This window comes from Fistularia commersonii, chromosome 22, assembly GCF_037954325.1.
Source record: "Fistularia commersonii isolate RoL2024-O1a breed Wild chromosome 22, RoL_Fcom_v1.0, whole genome shotgun sequence".
NCBI classification, from domain to species: domain Eukaryota; kingdom Metazoa; phylum Chordata; class Actinopteri; order Syngnathiformes; family Fistulariidae; genus Fistularia; species Fistularia commersonii.
The window spans coordinates 5,948,594-5,970,696 of record NC_141305.1 but is presented as its reverse complement, the minus strand read 5'-3'; the positions used below and the strand labels follow the sequence as shown (position 1 = coordinate 5,970,696).

Here is a 22,103-nt window from a genome sequence, read left to right as displayed (position 1 = left end):
CTTGAATAGAAGAAACATCTTAAGTAAAGTAAAAATCTAAAGTAAAAACTAACCTCGAAGTCAAAAACAAAAGGTCCCCTTAAATTGACATTAATCACCTTTAAATACATTTTCATTTATTTAAATTACCTTAAATAAATACAAATTTGATAAATAAAATGTCATGAATGAAATGTATTTATCTAAATAAACAAAAATAAATGTAAATAAATGCAGATGTTTTTTTAAGGGGATTATAACTGAAAATAAATAAATTGAAATAAATCGCCTTGAAATACAATAAAAAACACCTTTGAATAAATCCACAAGTAGAGTGAACATATTTGGGAGCAGCTGTTTTTCAGTTGGGAGAGTGGCCGTCCCTCCAATCTGAAGGTTGATGCTTCAATTCTCTCCGGCCTGCATACTGAGCAGTCCTTCACTTGCTATACCTGCTGCTCCACGACGCCCCAAATAAAATAAAATTCACCTCAAAATAAGATGACCACTTGAAAATTTAGCAAAATTTAGAAAAACTTTACAGTACAGAAAACTTTCCATCATTATTTATTTTGTGTCCTGTCACTTCCTTTTCTGTGCCTCCTGGTAAATATGAGAACCAGCTTTGAGCAGGTGTGAACCAGTCCAAGCAGTTACAACTAGTTACAACTCATCCCAATCAAGTCTAATCAGATGGGAACAGGTCTAACCTGGTCTAACCTGGTCCAACCAGGCCTGAATAGGTCTAACCAGGTGTGAACAGGGGTAACTTGGTCTAACCAGGTGTGAACAGGTCTAACGTGGTCTAACATAATCTAACCAGGTATGACCAGGCCTAACCTGGTCTGACCAGGTGTGAATAGGTCTTACTTTGTCCAACCAGGTCTACACAACTGCAAACAGGTCTAATCTGTCCTCTAACAAGCTGTGCACGTGTGAACAGATCCAAGCAGGTTAAACCAGGTGTAAACAGGTGCGAACAGGTCCAATCAGGTCTGATCGGCTCTGAATTGATCCAAACTACAATAAATCGAAGGCGCTTCCAATACCAACTAGATTTGAACCCTAACCCTAACCCTAACCAGCCAGCAATTGTTTGATGTGAATAAATTTGAGGAAGACCAATCAATGGATCAGTCCCTGTGGTCACTCACTCACTTTCTCTCACAGTAAGTCAATCAGTTTATCAATTAATCCATTTCACACAGGCTGAATTATGCAATCTATCAATTGCCCGGTCATTCAGTCCCTCACACAACAAATAATCGGTCATTAATTGGTCCTAACTCGATCAATCACTGACTTAATGAATCAGTCAGGTAATTCCTCGCTGACCCCAGCCAGTAATCGATAATCAATAACTTGCTCAAGCGGTGACTCATTGGCACATCCGGCTGATGCTAAATCGATCGATCAATCAATTAGTGTCCCACACAGTGATTCGTTCACTCCATCACTTCACTCTGATTTACACATTGCAGATTCATTTCATATTGATAGCTCCGTGATCGGGAATGATATTGATCGCTGTGCTGCTGTGACTCACTGAGTCCCCGAGGGATTTGGTAAATAATGAATAACCAATCAATACAAACACAATTTATTTCCTAAATCCCCCACATAACTGACAAATAGCTGATCTGATGATTATTCAAGAATGGAGCAATATTTCAATTAATGACAAGGGATTTTTTTGGTCAAATTGCAAATTATTAATCCGGTTAAATCGACAAAAATTAAGAAAAAAACATCGACATCCTTTCCGCTGAAGGAATTCGCGGCCATGGGTTGACCGGTGCTGCCCCCTAGCGGTCAACTAGAAGAGCTACAGCCCGAGCGACTTGAGGTTCTCTGCCACCGGTTTCCGAAAAACAACGCGGACTATTAAGCATTAAAATGTGAATTGCTGACATTTGGGAGACATTAAAGTCTAAATAAGGGTTCTGTACGACTGCCATATTTTTTATTTTATTTATGGGTTGAATTATTAGGGAGCGTGCACATGAATAAAAATTTCCCACAAATGTGCCAGTTAGCCAAGAGGCTATTTGACTTACTGGACAGAAATGATATTGTGTCCCTGGTAAAGGAATGCGGCTGAATTCATTTCTTTTATTTATTTTACTCAATATTCACTATGCGGTCTACATTTCCGGAGACAGTTAAGATGCTGTAGGAGAAAATGTTTCAACTATTCCAGCTTCATGTTGGGATAATTTTGCAGTTACGTTTTCCTTGTTCGCACAGGTATTAGCACCCATTAGCACGCTAATGGCGACAATTAGCCACTACAATGTAGGCATTTTTTAAATCTCATTCATTATTCAGTCCCATGGGATTATTTTGGGTGAATTTCACTGCTGCATTTAAGACGTATTGTTACCAGTGCATCAACGCCTTTTAAAGTCACGAATAACAATCTTTTAAGATGTTTTTGTCACAGTTCACCTACCACTAGCCTATCCTACCGTTAGCTTATATGTACAATTTCCAAGTGAGCTTTAGTTTCATTTGAACCTTCTGTGACCCGAGAGACAGATTAGCCTCAGTTAGCCTGATACTAGCACTCTTTGACCTTCATTACCCTCTTGGACATGTTGTGTAGTTTGGATTTTTGGCCAGAACACTGGTCAGTTAGCCGGCTAACGTCAAGCATTCATTATCAATTTAGTGTTTTAGTATATCTAAGTATCACTGAGCCTTTCATCGTCCTTGCCACACATATTTACATCTCAAAGGCTCAAACGGGCCATGAGTCATATCCATTAACCAGGCTAAGTGTACCATTAGTGCTGTTACCTTGCACAAAGTGTAATACATCAGAATTAAATACTTTAATGATCCCTTGGGTAAAATTGTGGACAAAAATGATGCATTGGTTGCTGCTACCCTTCATTAATCCCGCAATCAGCCTTTAAGCAGGTGTTTGGTGGGGGGGGAGAAAGTAAATAGCTGTGCCGTCTTGATATAAAACCTCATTTTTGTATGTGTGAAAAGTAGGACAATTTTTGTGAAGGACAGAGCAGGAAAGGAAGGCAGATGTTCCCGGGGGCCGGGAGGTTCAAGTGTTTATTGCCTCCTAGAGTTGGTCCCTGGCTGATTTATGGGCTGGGGGATTATTAATAGAGGCTTTTCTCGGCTGGTCACCTTGTACGTCAGCTCCTCCTCTGTTCTCCAGGGTTCGCAGAGTCCATTACTCACAAGACAGACTCAGAGCAAACACTTTATTCAGCGCGGCGAGTTTATACAATGTGAAGCGGGTCATTCCTCTCTCTCCTCCACTGCTCGCGGCAAAACTGATTGGGGGTCGAACCAGAGGGCCTCGCTTGTGTGACTGGCCAGGATCGCTCGCTCGATGAACGGGCCTGGGGGGGTCGAGAGAAAGGCGGCATCGTTAGATTAAGTGGAACTTTAAAGAAAAAATAAACAAAACTTTTAGGTAACCTTGGAACATTAATCTTCATGTGTCAGTAAACACACCAGGAAATACCGGTCTATTAGAGGACCAAGTTTGATTTATGAAAAGCTTTGAAATATTTGCCTTCTCCAACATAAGAGAAATAAACAGATGCCGCAATGCGAAAAGTGCACACCCGCCCCCTGCTAGTTAGCTGAGCACGATTTGGTCTCCGCCTCAAAACGGTCCAGTACTGATATTGTATCAGTCTTCACTGGATATCTCAGAGGGCTCACCCTGGTACCAGCTTCAGCCCATTTTCAGTCCAGTCTTGGGTCTAATCCTCACAAACTCCAGGTCCTGACTTTGTCCATCATATAGCCTGACATCACTGACTTGATGGAGGTTTGGGGAACTCCGCTTTGACGCTATTATGGTATTTTAGCTAATGAAATCTCGACCTGGGCCAAATCGGGTAACTCCAAATGCCAGGTTTTCTGGATTGTGAAGCCGAAGGTAAAAAAAAAAAAAAAAAGATCCCGAAGACTCCACAACAACATCTCGTTGAAAATCAGTTAGCGGGAGATCATGTTGAGCAGCCGCCGTCAATTCCACCGCCCACACAACCAAGCCCAACGCCACAGTCCCGGGTATTTACTTCCAATTTACTCCGGCATATTGATTTCTGTGTCACTCTGTGCTAAGGTCTCGTTAAGGAGGAGCCCTCTCATGATTAACTCAGAGCAGCACCTCTGGGTTTCTATCCTTCGCCCAACCATTGGAGCGCGCCCCTCGTTTTTCTGCCAGTACCGCAGCCATCTGCTGTCCGTCCAAACCACTCGAAAGCAACGCAGTGAATTGAAATGTGTGTGTGTGTGGGGGGGGGGGGGGGGGGGTTGGTGCTGCCTCACCTCATTCGAGTTTAACGATCAGGTGTTGCCGGGACTGTCTGCATGCCGAAAGACTTTTCATCAGTTTGCGCATTAAGACGGTTTTATACCTTTTTTTTTAACATCTGACAGAATGTGGCAGTTCTGTGAGAGGGAAAGGCTCTCCAAGAAGATGGAAACCGCTTCAGCAAGCCATCGCATAGAAATGGGCGACAAGATAATCCTCAAAAGCAGCTGTAAAATGTGCCTGAAAGCTATTTGGGGAAGAAACTGTATACTTTTTATACACCTGTCAAAAGCTACAGAGGTGAAAAAAATAAATAAATTAAAAAAAAAGATTAAAAAAAAAAACGGAAGATACAAAGCTACCCTAGACTGTTGTGTGCAGAGACACATTTCTTTGGTTTATATTCTCATCACAACTGGTTTCGGGTAATTTCACCGAATTCTTTGCAGACTGTGCTCTCAGGCACTTCGGGCTGATGTGAAAGAATCATTTCACTCATTTCCAGGTTCATTCTTTAGCTGTTTATCTAGAAAAAGACTTTCTGACATGAATATTTTCAGGTTATTTCTCTATTTGAATTTTTTTTCTCATATGGAGCAGTGTTTTCATAAAGAATAGGAGGGGGGAGAAAAAATATATACAGAATAGAATCAAACGGATACAAAATTAGGATGAGAAGAGTCTCTCGCTGGTGAACTTACCGGTGTGCGGTGGTCGGTGGGAGCAGATGTCCGTCAGGATGGTTTGCAGGTTAGCAATGATGTGTTCTCTGGGAAAGTCAAGCTGGAAGGAGAAAAAGAAATGAAGTCAAATCCACTCTCTGTCAACAAAAACCTACTTTTGTTTCATTTTTTTTTGTGCCTCTCACAGGCTAAATTATTATTATTAATGAAATCCTCCTGAAATTACCTTCACATCCTTGATAAACACTGTCACATAGCTTTGACGCACAGACGGTCACATCACCCCTGTATGTTTGACTACGAGCAACTGCTGGATCGGACAGCTGATTAAATACCTGTCTTTATTAAAGTGAAGACACTGTCTGCATGTGTGTGAGTGTGCATACGAGTGTGGACTCACCGCGGCAACCTGCGTCCTGACGTAGCACTCGCTCTCCACCAAGTATTCATGGCCCGTCTTAAACAACTGCAGCATCTTGGGAATGTTTATTCCAACAGAGCCTGAGGGGGAACAAAAAGACGCCGGTTGGAGACATCATTGTCAGAACAAGATGGACAGAGGAAGGAGGTCGACACGTTATGAGTGACTATTCTTCAATGGAAACATGTTTTGTTTTTGTCTGGCATGTTTATTTTTGTTATTTTATCAGGATGTTTTTATTAAAAAAATTACATATTTCCAAAATATAGTGTTGTTAATAGCATGGCAATCCAACGTTCATCATAATTCCCATACTGCTGGACTGTTTTAACGTGAGGTAATCCATGACTTGAACTCAACCTCTGCTCCATTCCTTTCTGATTGTTAGTCTTTTTTATTAAATCATTCTCTGATTTATTTTTGTAAATGTCTTTGGAATTTCTATAAATCTGAGTATCTTTGTAATTTCCTGCAAGTTTGGGTCTTATTTCTTACTGAAGAAATTGCCCCTTGATGGTTCTGTCAGATCTCACCTCTCTTGCTCTTGGGGAACTTCTTCCTCAGTTTGTTCTTCAGGGGCGTCAGTTTGGACAGGATGTCAGGCACAGCTATGTAGAAATCTGCTGAAATCTGATCATCTAAAATCTGCCCATGGGAAAAAAGGATGGGATTATAATCCGTCCTGCAGGAGGCTGGGACACCCTGTAGAGCTAAAACATCTGGACCTCACAGGCAAATATATTCTTTAAATACATTTCTGGCAAATTTGGAGCAATTTGTTTTTTTTTCCCCACAGCTGAATATGCTCCTCATTTTAAGTCTAATTCTCGAGGGAGTTCCTGGTTTAAAAGAAAAAGAACTGCTAATTTTTGTTTCATTATTTACTGCTGATTTATTTCAAATTAAGTTTGGCAGATTTTTTTTTCCGTTTCTCATTTTGTCAGTGAATAATTGTTAGCATGTCTGTTTTATTTTCTAGAAGGCCAAACTGATGAGGTGTCTGATGTCTGTCTGGGTTGCATTTGTTGGATTTTCTTGAACCTGTTGAGAAAAAGGAAAAAAAAGTCAACAGCTCACCGGCTGAATGAGATCTGATCCTCCGGCAAACGTGGCACCGTTCTCCAGGGCCAACTGAGCCTGAATAGCATCCTAGGGGGGGGGCAGAGAGCGACACAGGGAGAGAGAGACAGATAAATAGGGAAGAGAGAGAAAAACTGATTGAGAGAGGGGTTAGGGGAGGAGAGAGGGAGGGAAAGAGAGAGTGGCGGAAAGAGGGAGTGAGAGAGAAAGAGGAAGGGAGAGAGTGACAGAGATGGAGAGAAACAAAGAAGGAGGGGGAAGGGAGAATGGGAGCAAGAGGGGGAATTGAAAGAAATAAAGAGAGAAGATGAGGCAGATAGAGCGAAAAAAGAGACGGGGAGCGCTAGAGAGATATGCAGAGAGAGACAGAGAGAAAGATGGAAAGAGGAGGAGAGACGGACAGAGAGGATTAGGATGAGAGATGGGAGGGAGGACGGCAGGCAAATTGAGAGAGAATAAGAGACAGAAAGACGGAGAAAGAGAGTCAGCGCCGGACCTAAATCTGATTGGTCAAACCCCAGGGCCAGCTCTTCGTGGTGGTTAAGGCTAGGTCCTCCTGTTACAAGCAGCTAAATGTTAATCAGAACCTCAAGAAAAGCCTTTAGTTCTGGACAGGTGCCGCCGCTAATTAGCCGCCGCGAGGAGCAGCAGGCCGTGAAATGAAGATGAACCAAGGGTTTGGAGGAAGGTCTGACGTCTCACCTCGGTGAAAACGACCACTTTATTCAGGTCGGTCCTGAAGGGGTGGGGCAGGTGGACAGTACTGACAAAGGGGTCGACCCGTTTCTGTCGGGAAATATGGGAATGTTCATTCAACAACCTTTGGTTAAGAATTAATGCAATGACACTTATACGTTTCAAAGCTGCATTCTGAAATTAACTTCACTACATATTTAAAATAGAATTAGGTAGGCGCCATCCCAACACTCCAGCAATCACAGGCCTTAAGCCAGTAGAGACAATACCTTCTTCTCCAGCTTCATGTCCAGCTTCAGATCAATGTACAAAGGCTGGCTGGGGGCAGTGAAGTCCAGCACCTGGAAGCTCTTCAGTAGGTCGATAGCATCCGCTGCCTGGTAGACTGTCCGCGGATAGAACCTCTGGACGTAAACGTCATCTACCGGTGTCCACGCTGTCTTGCCAAAAGGCTTGTGCCTGCCCGCATCATCGATCACCCGTTTCTCCTTTGTCACCTGCTCCTCCACCTTCTTGCTCTTACTTTGGGCCCTGAGGTGAGAGCAGGGCAGCAGAGGAGGGTTGGGGAATTTAAGCATCGCTGAGGCCGAAGCACGTGAAACTTTTCCAAGGTTTTCCCTTTGAGCTTACCTGACGGCAGCAAACGTCCGGGGAGATGGGCCCTTCAGGGGGAGCGATGCTGGCAAGGGACCACCAGCGCCCGGCAGCTGCTGCCGACATCCAGCTAAGGCTGCGGGGGGGGACAAATAAGCGGCATGAAAAATAAATAGACTTCAATGATTCAACATCACTGTAGATACAATAACTGAAAGTCAAGATCACCCCCCGAAATTTTCTTGATGATAACGAAATTAAATTAAAAAGCAAAACAAAATACTGGTGTTGACATTTTCCTCTGTAAATGTATTTTCATCTGTATGATTATCTGACAGCTAACCTCAGACCTGCATAAATATTAAAGGTTTCATATCTGCTTTATTTGTCTGTTGCATTGTCACTTAATTTTGACATGGACACAGACGACTGATTTTGTCTGAAAATTATAAAAAGATCTATTTGATAATAATTCTATAAAATCAATCAAAAATCAATAGCAATATAAACAACTGCTATGTCAGCTTTGGGGCCCCCGAAACCGTGTTATGATATTTGACAGTTTTACCCTCTCCCTCAGTCAGCTTAAACACTCGCTTTTAAATAACGGAACTTTACGTTTAAACGAAATTAAACATTTAAGACTCTTTAATTCGGCAACTGGATAATTCGGTCAGCATGATTACATTTTAAGTAAATTAAACCTTTTCCCCACAGGTCGTCACCGTCCACAGCGGCGCGTTCCCTTCAGGAACCACCGGTTGCTCGAAGGGAGGAAAAATTGGACGGCTCTTATAATAATCAATAAAAAAGATGAATTACCTGGCGCCGAATTCACTTTTAAATGGTAATAATACTGATATTACCTCATTCGTGTTGTTCCTCTTTGCATTATGAATACAGGACTGTATTTATATCAGATGCATCACTTCCAAGGGGTAATTTTGACAATTAAGCTAACGGGCTACGACAACCGTGAGACGGTTATGTGAACCCATATATAGATTCAGAAACCCCTGAAGTTACACTCGTTTATACCCAAAATAAATTTAAATAAGGGGGAATGGTTGTAATAAAAATAAGCAACGTAACATAACTGACCTTTCCAGAAGCTGCGCGTGCAGGTTGCCATGATGAGGACGCCACTGGTCCGGGTGAAAACAGTGATCGGACCAAAGGTTCCGCCGAGGAAAGCCCCGCTCAATCCCCCCTTTTAAAAACACGGATTCCATATTTGACCTGGAAATAGTAAAAATGTATAAACCGGGTGAAAGTGTAAAATAGCCTGCTCCAATTGAAAAGCTCTACTATCAACATCGGCTGGCTTTTCCACTGGAATATATAGGTTTTTTTTGTTAATATCTGATTTTATATTCTAAAATTGAATCACGAATATGACATGGGATACCGAGCGCCATTAACAAAACGAGCTGATATTCGAACGGAGTTCCACAGTAAATGTCACTCAAACATGGCGTCAATAACTAAATGCCTTTTCATAATCGTTTTTTTTTATTATTTACATTAAAATAACTTCCCGAGTCGTTCCGCCCGACGCGAGTGCCCGGGGGGAAGGGTGACGCGAACGGGCGGACGGGCACGAGCGGAAGTCGCGTTTGTTGTTCTTCCTTCTGTTTCCGAGACGTACAGGGTCTGAACGGGTTCACCCGCCGTGTCTGCATGTCTCCACCGAGCCCCTCAATAAACCGTCTTCTACCGCCCCCGAATGAAGGTAATGCCCGCTCGCAGGCTTTTACTCACACGGCTGACACGTTCACGACGCCGCGCCGCGGTCCAATATCGCCGTGAAGTCAGATTCCAGCCGTGTCCAACCTCGTCTTCCAACACTCACCACCTCCCTCCACCACCACCTCCACCTCCGGCCGCGCAGTCTTGACTCGGTGAAGCCCGGGTGTCGTGCGACCCCTAGCCGCTAGCTAAAAGAATCCGTGCTCGGAGCCCGACCCACCACCAACACCAACACCCCTGCTGCCCTCTTCCCACCCCCGTGATCGCACGACACCGCTACCAAGCCATTTAAACCCCGTGTGTGTGTGTGTGTGTGTGTGTGTGTGTGTGTGTGTGTGTGTGTGTGTGTGTGTCAAATGTGACAGCTGGCGGGGCGTCTGGCCCCATTCGGGTCTCTGACGTGCGTGACACGACGGCCACGTTTGGAGCCCTCGCTTCCCAGCTGTCGGGGCCGTTGCCATCGCAACGGTATTATTGTTGTGATTGTTGGTTTGTTGCGTGCGAACAAAAGTTTACAAGAACTTTTTTTTTTTAATTAAATATTTATTTGCCGGTGTTTCTAGCGCTAAAGTTTAACATTTTTAAACTCGGAGTTTTGTGTGTGTGTGTGTGTGTGTGTGTGTGTGTGTGTGTGTGTGTGTGTGTGTGTGTGTGCCTTAAGGCTCTGACCGGCGTCGCTTGTGACCGGGCGGTGTGTAAACAGGTTACGTAAGTCCTGTCCCAAACTTTTTTTTTGTTTGTATGTTTGTCTTTTCCCGTTGTTTCCTCCCATTCCTCTCGCATGTCTTGATCTATTACTGCGTTATAACACGTGTTTTTTTTATTTAAAAGTGTACTTTTGTAAGCAATCACTTTTTTACATGCGTTTAAAGTGACTTGTAATCTGAGTGAGCTGCTCCATAAACAGACCTCCTCTTGCTCCTCCTTCTCCTTCAGCCTGTCAGTCAAGGCTGTTTGGTGGAGCGGTTGAATATTAATATAAATATAAATGTAAAGCGAAGTAATTGTGTGTGTGTGGGTGTTTACAGTAGAACTGTTTTGGCTGACCTGGATGAGATAACTTTGCAGGAACACAGTTTTCGTTTGGGATGACCTTTCTCTGACCTCTGGGAAAAGGCAATGATCGCATTTGTTTCTTTGTAACTGTAATAGCCTCGAAGGGGAGAGAAGAACAGGAAAGTGGAAAAATAGAACTATAAGCCCAAATTTCTCACAAGAAACTACTGGCAGGTTATGTACATGTTGATATTCACAATAATTATACGGTTACTTGTGAAAAATACAAATATATAGATTCCACACTAAATAATTTATTTAATACAATATATTGGGAACAGAAGAAGCATTCAGGAAGCCAGAAAAATATATTTATATCTTCATTTTGAAACCTTAAATTGTTCTGGTCCAAGTCCTTAAATGTCAGCCGGTATCCAATTGTGATTTTTTTTTTTTTAGAGAACTGATCAATTATGAATTTATTCCAGGAAATTCTCTGCCTTTATCAAGCAAAATTTTTCTTTATTATTGGTCGTTTTATAAAGATTTGTCAGGTCATTTCACAACTTTTGAAAGGGAAACTTCTGACAATTTGTATAGTGTATAATTGTCTTTTTTGGGGGGGGGGGGGTCTGATTTCAGCGTTTAGTCTCACTAAACCTTAATAAAGTGGAGTTACATGTCTACATACTGTATTATTCATTAGCAGTATAAATTATAACAAATGATTGTCAATTTTCATTATAATTTGTATTCAAATTATTGTGAATAAAACAATATTTTGATTGTCATAGCAATAAAATTATTTGGGTTAGTAAGTAGTTAAGTAGTAAGAATAATGTTAGATAACCAAATTATTATTAATAGGTTTTTAGGGTGGATAAAGACTTTTCTTGCTTCTTTTTTCATCACTACAGTACTTCCAGATATTTTGAGCTAGTTTTTGTAATTGTTTTGCGCAAGTCAATAAATTGTCACAGGGATTTTAATCCAGATTATGTGTGTGTTTGTTTTCACAGATTAACAGGTATGCCAAAGGAAAAATATGATCCTCCAGATCCCCGCAGATGTTATACCATCATGTCGGCCGAGGAGGCGGCGAACGGGAAGAAGTCCCACTGGGCGGAGTTGGAGATTTCTGGTAGGTTGGACAATGTGGGGTCGCCATGGGGACATCGCGGGGTCACTGGAGACGCTCCTGACTCCTCTGCAGGTGTTCAGAGATTAGTGGGATTGTTATGATGGAATTGGAAGAATGAAAGGCTGTGGGAGGAACTTCCAGTGAAGGTCAACTCAGTTTGTCAGCAGGAGGAAAAAGATTTTAGGAGCTGTTTTTTTTTTTTACATTTTCTTACATTTTCTTCTGTTTCTTTTGATAAGTGGGTTGTTTTCAGTCATTTTTCACCTCTTTTTAAGTAAAGATGCCATGGTGATTTGCCAAAGAGACTTTCAAAGGGAAGTGGTTATAAAAAAAAGATTTGTTCAAAACCACAAACTGAGGTTTGAGGTTTTGGTTTGGATTTTTGGACGGGGACAAAATGTTTCCCCATTGTCATGGCTGCCCCTCGCCTGTTGTTCCCCCACCGTACTGCAGGGCGAGTGCGGAGTCTGAGCAGCTCCTTGTGGACGCTCACCCACCTGACAGCGCTGCACATCAACGACAACAACCTGAGCCGCCTCCCGCCCGACATCGCCAAGCTGCCCCACCTGGTCTACCTGAACCTGTCGTCCAACAAGCTGCGCAGCCTGCCCGCCGAGCTGGGCAACATGGTCTCTCTCAGGTAGCATATGGGGGGGTTTATTGAAATGAATTCAAAGTCATGCTTTTATTTTCACTCGTTTAATTTTGCTTTATTTTATTGAATTTAATGTATTTATTAATAATGTGACTTGGTGGAATTATTTTAAGTTATTTTTGATGATCACTTAAATAAATAGTTCATTTCTTTTTCTGTTATTTTGAATTAGCCTTATTTTATTTTAACTCATTTAATTTTTGATGAACTTTTTTATTTCTTATTTGTTATTTTATCCATCCATCCATCTTCCCCCGCTTATCCGGTGTCGGGTCGCGGGGGCAGCAGCCGGAGCAGTGAAGCCCAGACCTTTTTTTCTAGGCCTCTAACAGGCGGCGTTTTCTTGACCTACAGTGATTCGGACAAATCAAACACGGTGGTCTTTACTCAGGACTGGATCGCTGATTTAAAATGTCTATATTTTTAAATGACAAGGAAGTGAAGCAATTCAAGGCGAGGGCTTACCTCCAACGTCAGGGGAGTGACGGCATGAGGCGAGAGGAGGATGAGGAGGCTGGGCGCTGGCCGGAGGGTTTGACTGACAGCGTCTATGTCTCCACCCCTGTAGGGAATTGCTTTTAAACAACAATCTGTTACGAGTTCTGCCTTACGAACTGGGGAGGCTCTTCCAGCTCCAGACCCTCGGGCTTAAAGGTGAGCACCACCAAACGTCACAGTAAAAAAAAAAAAAAAAAAAAAAAAATCAAATTAAAATCAAATAAGACCAGAAACAAAAAATTATTTTTCTGAGGATTATTTAGATTAAAAAAAAAACTGTTGCCTTTATTCATTTTAATTTGTCTTTTATTTAATATTGTTCACTATATGATGTCATTTATCCCTGACACAGTATATTTACAAAAAAAATTCAAAAACATTACCAATGAGTTATGATCTTCTTCTATGCTCCTGTAATCTGACAGATTATTGGGGATTATTATGGGATGTTGGGGCTAACAGGGGGATGTTGCGCTGTTTTGCAGGAAACCCTCTGACCCAGGACATCCTCAACCTGTACCAGGAGGCCGACGGTACCAGGAAGCTCCTCAACTACATGCTCGACAATCTCGCAGGTATAGACAGACGCGTTTTCTTGCGCATTTTAAATTTAAACTTCTGTTTTTAAAGAGAAAAAAAGAGAGGTGCTCCAGTATGTATTCCCCTCGCCCCCCTGCAGTTCACCCAGAGCAGCTCCCCCAAAGACCCTGGATCACCCTGAAGGAGCGAGACCAAATGATCCCCTCAGGTGGGATGATGGGACCACAGCGCCCTCTGGTGGCAGCAGGGCGGTATTGCAGAAAACTGACTCGTTATTGGGATTTCATTGCTTTTCGTTTTTTTGGGAAAGATCTTGGCTTTAAAAGAGACCAATTTAATAATCTATAAAAACCCATCTCGCTGATTTCAGTCATTTTGGTTTGGTTTTCTATGCGGTCCTGTTAATTTTTCAGCTTATTTGCTGCCAAATTTTAGATAATTTCACCATCAGTTTTCAAGTCAAACTGCAGTGAAAAGTATCAACTCGAAGTGGCTGAAATAATGAGATTGAAATACGCAAAAAAAAAAGGCAGCTAAGGGGGGATTATTTGAAGGACGTTTGTAGAACGAGAAAGAAAAAGTAATTAGGTTCCTCCTTGTGGTAACAACTTACACACCAATCTAGGCCATTGTTAATTTATTTCACTGTAGAATTATTTCCAATACACTGAAGGATTTGTGTGTGTGTGTGTGTGTGTGTGTGTCCAGCAGCCACGTTCACGGTCATGTGCTACAACGTGCTCTGTGACAAATATGCCACGCGGCAGCTCTACGGCTACTGCCCCTCGTGGGCACTCAACTGGGAGTACCGTAAAAAGGGCATCATGGAGGAAATCACCAACTGCGACGCCGACATCATCAGCCTGCAGGTGGAGGACGCCGCTCGCTCTCCGCCCTGTCATAGACTCGCCACAATTCTGACCTGCCTTGAAAAAATAGAATAAGGAAATTACATTTATTTGACATTTCAAACCAAAAATAATGCACTTTGACACACTTATTCTCAAACACGTTATAGTTGCAATTATTTTCCGAAACTATTTTATATATCTTGTATTTTACCGAAATCCTGTGTGTCAATGTTTTGATATATAAAACACTGATTGTATTTGCCTGCAGTGTGTCAGAGTTTCTCAGGACAGATTATTTGAACCTACCCTCAGTTAGAGGCCACTGAAGCTGTTGCCGTGGTTACAGGAGGTGGAGACGGAGCAGTACTACACTCTGTTCCTGGAAACACTAAAGGAGCGCGGCTACGACGGCTTCTTCTGTCCCAAGTCCAGAGCCAAGCTGGTGTCAGAGCAGGAGAGGAAACACGTGGACGGATGTGCGGTGTTCTTCAAGACCGAGAAGTGAGTTGGAAATTTGAAAAAAAAAAAAAAAAATGTATATATATATATATTAAGAAGCGAAATCCAGCCGGAACACATCGGAAGTGGCCTTCTCAGGAAATCGGGTCCCGGTTACTCAAAATGATCTGCAGCTACAGGAGGAACTATTTTCTCTTGACTGAACCACAAACGCTGAAGACTCATTGAAGACCTACAACCTAAAGTTGTAGGTGTGAATGAGAGGGTGAATGATTGGATGTCTCTACATGTGGACCTGTGACTGACAGCTGACCCATCCAGGTTAAACGACGCCTCTCACCAACAGAGAGAGCTCAGATTATATCGACGCTTAATGATTGTCTTGAAAAATTCTGTTGAGTATCCGTTTGGAAACTCACCTTTAGCGAAGTCTGTTGATCCCCGCAGGTTTACGCTGGTTCAGAAACACACGGTGGAGTTCAACCAGGTGGCCATGGCCAACTCGGAGGGGTCGGAGGTCATGCTGAACAGGGTGATGACCAAGGACAATATCGGGGTGGCCGTCCTGCTGGAGATCAACAGAGACTTGTTCTCTGGTGGTAAGAGCCAACGTTGCGGGGAACATCAGGGAAACACGTTCTATTATTTACAATGTCAACGGTCACCCCCCCACACACACACACACACACATCCCCAAAGCATGACCACAAGCATGAGTGTCAGTGTGAACTGCACCACCTTCATGTTTTTCCCTGACGTTCCTTAAAGTGGGTCCTCCTTAGCTGCGTTATGCCAACAGGTTTGAAGGCGGCGCAGGAGCGGCAGCTCATCCTGGTGGCCAACGCCCACATGCACTGGGACCCTGAGTACTCGGACGTCAAGCTGATCCAGACCATGATGTTCCTGTCTGAGCTGAAGAGCATCGCCGAGAGGGCCTCGGGCTCCGTGGCGACCGGTTCGCCCACCTCCGACCCGTCTTCCATCCCCATCGTCCTCTGCGCTGACCTCAACTCACTGCCCGACTCCGGTAGGACTTCTGCAGCTCCAGCCACTGAACAGGGCCTGAGCTACAAACATTAACTATTGATTTTATATATATAGGTATAGAAATATATATATGTGTGTGTGTGTGTGTGTATACATGTTTATTTATTATATATTGCCATACACACATACAGAAAACACACACATATACAGGTACGATGTAGGTTTCTTGCTCAGGATATAATTCACAAAAATATACATATGTATACACACACACACACAAACAAACATAAGTGGGCAGTAAAGATTTAATCTGATTTATTTGGCATCTGAATTGTAAATTAACTGATTGATTGTCTAGTATTGGTTTATAGTTTAAATTCATTCAAAGGTTTCATATTAGGTAATTTTTTAATTTGATTTGAATCGTAGTTCCAATTTTTTTTTTCAATTAAAGTGCATTTGATTGATTGAATGGATTTGAAAATGACTAACTAATGGGTTTAAACACATAGTGGACCAGTTCATCACTTTTGTATAATTTGTTGAAAAAAACGTTTCACATGTATTTCCAAAATGTACCTACGTATTTATAGAGATGAACTATTTGAGAAATACCGAGACGTGATCCGCAGAGGTCGGTGTATGTGTGTGTGTGTCCCAGGTGTAGTGGAGTACCTGAGTAACGGGGGCGTGGCCGAGAACCACAAGGATTTCAAGGAGCTGCGCTACAACGAATGTCTGACCAACTTTAGCTGCAACGGAAAAAACGGCACTTCGGACGGGAGCATCACCCACAGCTTCCAGCTGAAGAGCGCCTACGACAGCACCCTGATGCCTTACACCAACTACACCTACGACTTCAAGGTGCCGCCGCCTGACCCCCAACTTTGAACGTTCGAAAAGGAGAGCAGTTAAAACCAGATGTAACAGGAAGTAAATGCAGAATAGTGACTTAGAAATATTGTCAAACAACCAGAGGGCTTTAAAAAAAAAAAAAAAGCGGCAGTCAATGAGGCAGCAAAAGTGGAGTAAGTCAGAACCAGACTCCACTCAGAAAACTCCTGTTTCAGCATTATAACACCCAGTTGTCTGTCTGACAGACATGTTAAAAAAAGTCATTTTTTTCTGGTTCACATCTGGTTGCAGTCACTTCTGCATTACTTTTAGCCTTTTCCTTGTTTTTAAATTCAAATTTCAGTTGTGAAAATGTCTTCTCAGCCTGGAAACAGCGGGAGACCTTCCCTTATCTTTTTTTATAATTTTTTCACCAATTTTTGTGGTTCCAAGTGTAATGTTTCGTAATATTTTACGCACAAAGGAATTTCCCCTATGGGGATCAATAAATTTTGTCTTATTTTTTAGAAATTTTTCTCTCCATTACCATAAATCTAACATTTATTCCTTTAAATTCAGATTTTTATTATAGTATATCAGAATTTTATTCCATATCATGAGTTGTATTTTACGAAATCAGAAGTTGATGTGTTCTGAGTAATCGCTGCTCTTCAATCACTTTCTATCTTTGACATCAGCTTTTATTCAGTTAAATCACCTTTCGTTTTGTAAGTCAGCCTTGTATTCCAATTACTCACACTTGAATCCTACTTCGCCAAAGGTTCGTTCAACTGAATCTTACCGTTTTTCTAATCGACACACTGTCATTGCAAAACTTCGAAAACGTAAAACCTCCCCAATCGGACCAGTTTGACCTAGTAACAGTCTGATCAGACTGCAGTTGTTCTGACGTTTTAGGGCCAGCCGTGCCCCCGCGCCCGCCGAACCCCCGCTGACAGTGTCCCGGTGTCCGCAGGGCGTGATCGACTACATCTTCTTCTCCAAGACCCACATGAGCGTGGCGGGGCTGCTGGGGCCGCTGGACAGCCAGTGGCTCGTCGACAACAACATCACGGGCTGCCCCCATCCCCACATCCCCTCGGACCACTTCTCCCTGCTGGCCCAGCTGGAGCTGCACCCTCCGCTGCCCCACCCGCTCAACCCCCTCAACGGGCTGCACCTGCCCGTCCACAGGTAGTGCAGACTGAGCGCCCGCCCACTCCTCCAGGCCACAACCCCCTCCACTACCGTTTTGTAGACCCTGCCACAAAGTTCAGATATATACAGGACCCTGTACAGTTTATCAATATTGTTATAACTCAGACACACACACACGCACACACACACCCAACCACCAGCCCCTGGGTCCACCTCTACCCCCCCCTCCCAAAAAGGAGTGAAGTATTTGCCTGATGTAGCCCCCTCTCATGTCGTTGCACCACTGTAAATGTTTAAGTTATTATATTCTCCCCTTAAAAAGGCTTGATACCAAATGTTGGGCTCAGGATGACATTAACATGGAATCACCCCCTACTATGCCATACATGTTTTTTTTTGTTTGTTTTTTTTTTTATCTTTTTGTTTCAGATTATGGTCTGGCAGAAACAGACAACATAACACAGGTGTTTTTGTTTTTTTTTTTTCCTTTTAGATAAAAAAAAATTCCAGCGGATTTGCAGCGTCACGCTCCGGTTTTGTCTTCCTGTTTCACGTAGCTGCTATAAAAAAAAAATTGACAGTCGTGTTCGCGGCGTTTTTTTTTTACCTGCAGTTCCACTGAGCTGCAACAAGGGGGCGTGTCAGGATATCCAAACCCGCGCCCCTTCGGGCCCGCCGACCTGTGATTGTTAAGATATACACAGGCTTCCAACCTAGCTGCCGCGTCGTTGTGCCTCGGAGAAGCAAGCTTAGTGCAGACATCAGCCTTCGATTGGTCCCCTGTGATTATTACATGTAGAGAAAAAGAAAAGATAAGAAAAAATGTATAAACAGAAAAGTTGTACAGGAGCTGTGTTGGCCTGGGCGCCAGAGATGCTTTAAAGACCCGTGTCTTCCGACTTAGCTAGCCAAGCTAGCCATGCAACACAGCCTATGTTGCTGAATAGCTGAGGCAGCTAGCGCGCCTTCACTTATTTTCACCAAACAGAGGCAACGCGTGTGAGTGCCGCCTCTTGTGAAACTGCTGGGTCTGGCAGTGTCTCTAGATGTACAATAGCTTGGTTCGGCTAGCCAGGCTTCACAGCGTCATTGCCAAGTATTGCATGAGCACATGGCTAGCAGCCTCACAGCTAATCACCTTTTAGCACTTTCTGACTTCACTCACTCCTTCAAATATATTCTGTGACTAACTCCGAGGTTAAAGAGGACTTTAGAAACTTTATCAGACAGTTAAGTCAAAGGCAGTGGTGCATTTGAGAAGTGTGTCTTATCAAGCTGTGTGCCCAGGTTGTAGCTTGTCAAGCTAACCAGGCTCACAGCCCTCAATAAGGCTAAGCTCTGCTAACTGATTAGCAAAAACAGACAGTTAAATAGAATGAAAAATGAAAATTTACTCCAAATTAGGAAAATAAAGAGACTGATTAAGTAATTCCCTAATCTTCTCGTCGACACCCGTAACTGGACTGAAACGAATAACTTCAGATGAAACGCCAATTTAAAAAAAAAACAAAAAAAAACGAATTTTCTCTCAAATGAAGGGTTTGTTTGCTTCAGTCTTTTTATAACTGTCACAACCATTCTGCATTTCCCTATACCGATGAAACCAAAGTCAGCAATTAAAAGAAAAAAAAAAAAAAAAAGAATAAAACATGAAGGGAAATAAAGTGCAGGCTGCAGTACTAGCATTGAAACAGGAAGTTGAGAGCCTCCGGGTTTGTACCGCAGCAAACTCTGTTGCTTCCTCGCATCGCATGTGATGCCTCTTTTAGAACCATCCAGAAACCCCCGCAGTGCCAGAGGGGTGCCTGGCAGCCGTGTTCCGAGCCGCCGTGCCGGCGCGCGTTATTGCAATGATGCTTTTTGCCTCAGTCAGCTGAGGTAACAGACCTACCTACCTGCATTTGATTGATTTAATATTTACTGAAAGTCAAGTGAATCATTTGAAATATTAACAATCTTCTCGCACCCACTACAATACTCAAGTTTTTATTCTCATTTTTGAATTTTAATTTATTTACTGACTAATCAGAAAATTTAACTGAACCAAATTTTGTCAAGGGGTACCTTGGCACCCTATTAAATGTATAGAAAAAAAAATCTTTATGATAATTACTAAATGAATGATTTCATTGAAACTGCACCTTTTGTACAAAGAATGCTTTAAATTAAAACTGCAGGTGACAAACTACAGTAAATGAATGCAATCAAATCACAATATGATATGTTAGTATTTATAATTAGAGATTAAGTAGTGTGCAATAAAGTTTTGTATCTCAGTGGGTATTTGCAAGCTTTTTCTTTACCAGCAGCCCCAATTAGAGAAGCAATTAAAAAAAATAAAATAAACACTGAAAGTAGTTGAGTGTCCATCCAGCAATTTTAAAATATTTTCTGTTCGTGCATTAAAACCCCTGAAAGGGGAAAAAAAGTATCCAATCTGCAGCAGGGCTCTAAAGCTGAGATACAAGCAGTCTATGATAGTTTGTTTAAAAGGAGGGGAGCTGAATGAATGAAATATTAATAATATTCTGGGCGAAAGATAGTAGAGCCAGGGTTCCTACGTGCCCTGGACAACCTGAATAAACCTGGGAAAACAACTCTGTCCATGGAAGACGTATGACAAATTTATATTAAAAGTCAAGAGTTTTGAAAAATGTAATGAAAATCAGGACAGAAAACTGCACAAACTTTTTTTCATGGAACAAAAAATTCACATCTTATCTGCACTTTATTCAGATTGAAACCCAGCTAATGTTAAATAGGTTGTATGAAAAATTGTATGGCGTTTGTATATTATTCCTGTGTCTGCATGGGTTTCCTCAGTTTTCTCCCACAGTCCAAAAACATGCAGAAGGTGAATTGGAAAAACTGCCCAGATCTTTAAATGAACGAGTGAATGCTTGTTTGTCTCTGCATGTGGCTCCAGCATCCCCGCAATTCTAAGCATGTTGTATGCGGTAGATAATGAATGGATGGATGGATAACAAATAACACTTACCAGCTGAAGAATTATGGACTTTCCTGTAGAGACAAGGTTATTTATTGACGGCATGTTGTGTTTGGAGATGCTGCTCCCAATGGCAAGAGTTTCTACATGACGCCCCAGTTTGGAAACAGCACAGTTTGTTTATTCATCGATGAAGGTTAGAAACTGAAGATGATGTTAATGGTAATGGTGTCTCAGGGCTGAACTATGTGTCCAACCATACTTCTGCAAAGACAAAAAAAAACAAACAAAAAAGGTTAGTGTTCAGGAAACACAGGGGATTTTGGTTAACCAGATATTTTCCTTGTCTATTTTTGTTTTATACATACATACATATATGTATTGTACATATATAGTACATATATATTTATATATGTATGTCTGGGTGGAGGGGCTGGGCTTTTGAATTCATTTATAAAACAGTCCAAACAAGAATTTGTCCAAGCTTTGCAAAAAAAAAAGAAAAAAAAAAGGAAAATATATCAGACAAACTTGATCTAGAGCTTTAAAATGCAGCATTTTGTATTTTATTTTACCTTTCAATTCAAATATGCGACGGGGTCTCGGTGCTGCTTTCACTGCCTGCACGGAAAGAACAGCACTTCCCTTCTGTATTCTAACTTTTTGAGTTTTTTTCTGTTTTTTTCCCCCCTCAAAGAAAATAGTTTTAGATTTAATTTAAGGAAGGAAGGTGAAATGTCTGAAACGTGGCCTGGTGGGTGTCTCTCCCCCCCATAGGCTATTTATGTTGGCTTAGACCAGCGCAGGAGTTTCACCTCGTCTGGTCGACTGGCTCCCCGATACTCAGTATGAGTCAGACATTGGCAACATTTGCAGTCAGACGACACAAAGATTGTATTTTTATTTGTCATGAAAAGTTGCACGAGGACATGCAAGCAATCAGGTTGCCAAGAACAATCAAATTATCACATTACACGATGTTAAATGCAAAATTCAAATCCCGTAAAAGGAATTGGATTAATACAGAAGAGGATTGGGCAACCCATCAAAACTTTGAGAATATGTCTTCAATTCTGTTAATCTCAGATCTGTTGCTTTTAATTTGGTTGAAATTCTCGGATTCAGTTTAGAATTCCTTACCTAAGGTTTTTGCTCAGAATTCTAAGCGAACCCATATTTTACAGTTGTGTCTTGTTATTGCACATGGCCTTAATCGTCTCCTTCATGGGAGAAAGTGTTTTTCTGCAGGAAAATAGCTTTTTGTTATCCCCCCCCCTTCCCCCCACAAACCATTGGGTTTGATGAATGTGTAAAAAAAGTAGCGCTAGAGAACGCTATGAGCTTTAGCTTGTGAACTGGCATTGGTTAGCTGCTGTTGTCGGAGGTTGCGGTTGCACCGCGGGACATCGGTTATAACTTCCTGTCTGTGTGAGGCTGTTTGTCCGATCATTGGTGAGACCGCCCGCCACAACACTGGCGGAGAGTCAGTTACCGCTCTGCAGCCACTTCTATTCATGGCGGAGCGTCCAGCTCCCTTCAAT

At 42.3% G+C, this 22,103-nt stretch overlaps 2 protein-coding genes across 6 annotated transcripts; one reads left to right on the top strand and one right to left on the bottom strand.

Annotated features, from left to right (window-relative positions):
- Nucleotides 1-3,189: 3,189 nt before the first annotated feature.
- mrpl1 (mitochondrial ribosomal protein L1) lies at nt 3,190-9,743 on the bottom strand. 2 transcript variants are annotated; one of them, XM_086169438.1, is made up of 10 exons: nt 9,600-9,743; nt 8,849-8,986; nt 7,784-7,883; nt 7,423-7,684; nt 7,160-7,243; nt 6,455-6,526; nt 5,911-6,022; nt 5,357-5,457; nt 4,975-5,056; nt 3,190-3,344 (listed from the first exon to the last, which is right to left on the bottom strand). In XM_086169438.1, the coding sequence occupies exons 2-10, from the start codon at nt 8,877-8,879 to the stop codon at nt 3,241-3,243; spliced, it is 948 nt and encodes a 315-aa protein (XP_086025564.1). In that variant the 5' UTR covers nt 8,880-8,986; nt 9,600-9,743; the 3' UTR covers nt 3,190-3,240. The 2 variants fall into 2 exon arrangements, with proteins under 2 accessions (XP_086025564.1, XP_086025563.1); XM_086169437.1 differs by having other exon boundaries at nt 9,509-9,645.
- On the top strand, nt 9,374-19,961 carry cnot6l (CCR4-NOT transcription complex, subunit 6-like). 4 transcript variants are annotated; one of them, XM_086169436.1, is made up of 12 exons: nt 9,374-9,479; nt 11,512-11,633; nt 12,087-12,273; nt 12,857-12,942; nt 13,272-13,361; nt 13,466-13,534; nt 14,038-14,195; nt 14,524-14,678; nt 15,084-15,235; nt 15,436-15,663; nt 16,285-16,487; nt 17,434-19,961. In XM_086169436.1, the coding sequence occupies exons 2-12, from the start codon at nt 11,522-11,524 to the stop codon at nt 17,653-17,655; spliced, it is 1,662 nt and encodes a 553-aa protein (XP_086025562.1). In that variant the 5' UTR covers nt 9,374-9,479; nt 11,512-11,521; the 3' UTR covers nt 17,656-19,961. The 4 variants fall into 4 exon arrangements, with proteins under 4 accessions (XP_086025562.1, XP_086025559.1, XP_086025561.1 ...); XM_086169433.1 differs by having other exon boundaries at nt 9,376-9,479; nt 14,035-14,195; XM_086169435.1 differs by lacking the exon at nt 9,374-9,479 and adding an exon at nt 9,792-10,204 and having other exon boundaries at nt 14,035-14,195.
- The last annotated feature ends 2,142 nt before the right edge of the window (nt 19,962-22,103 follow it).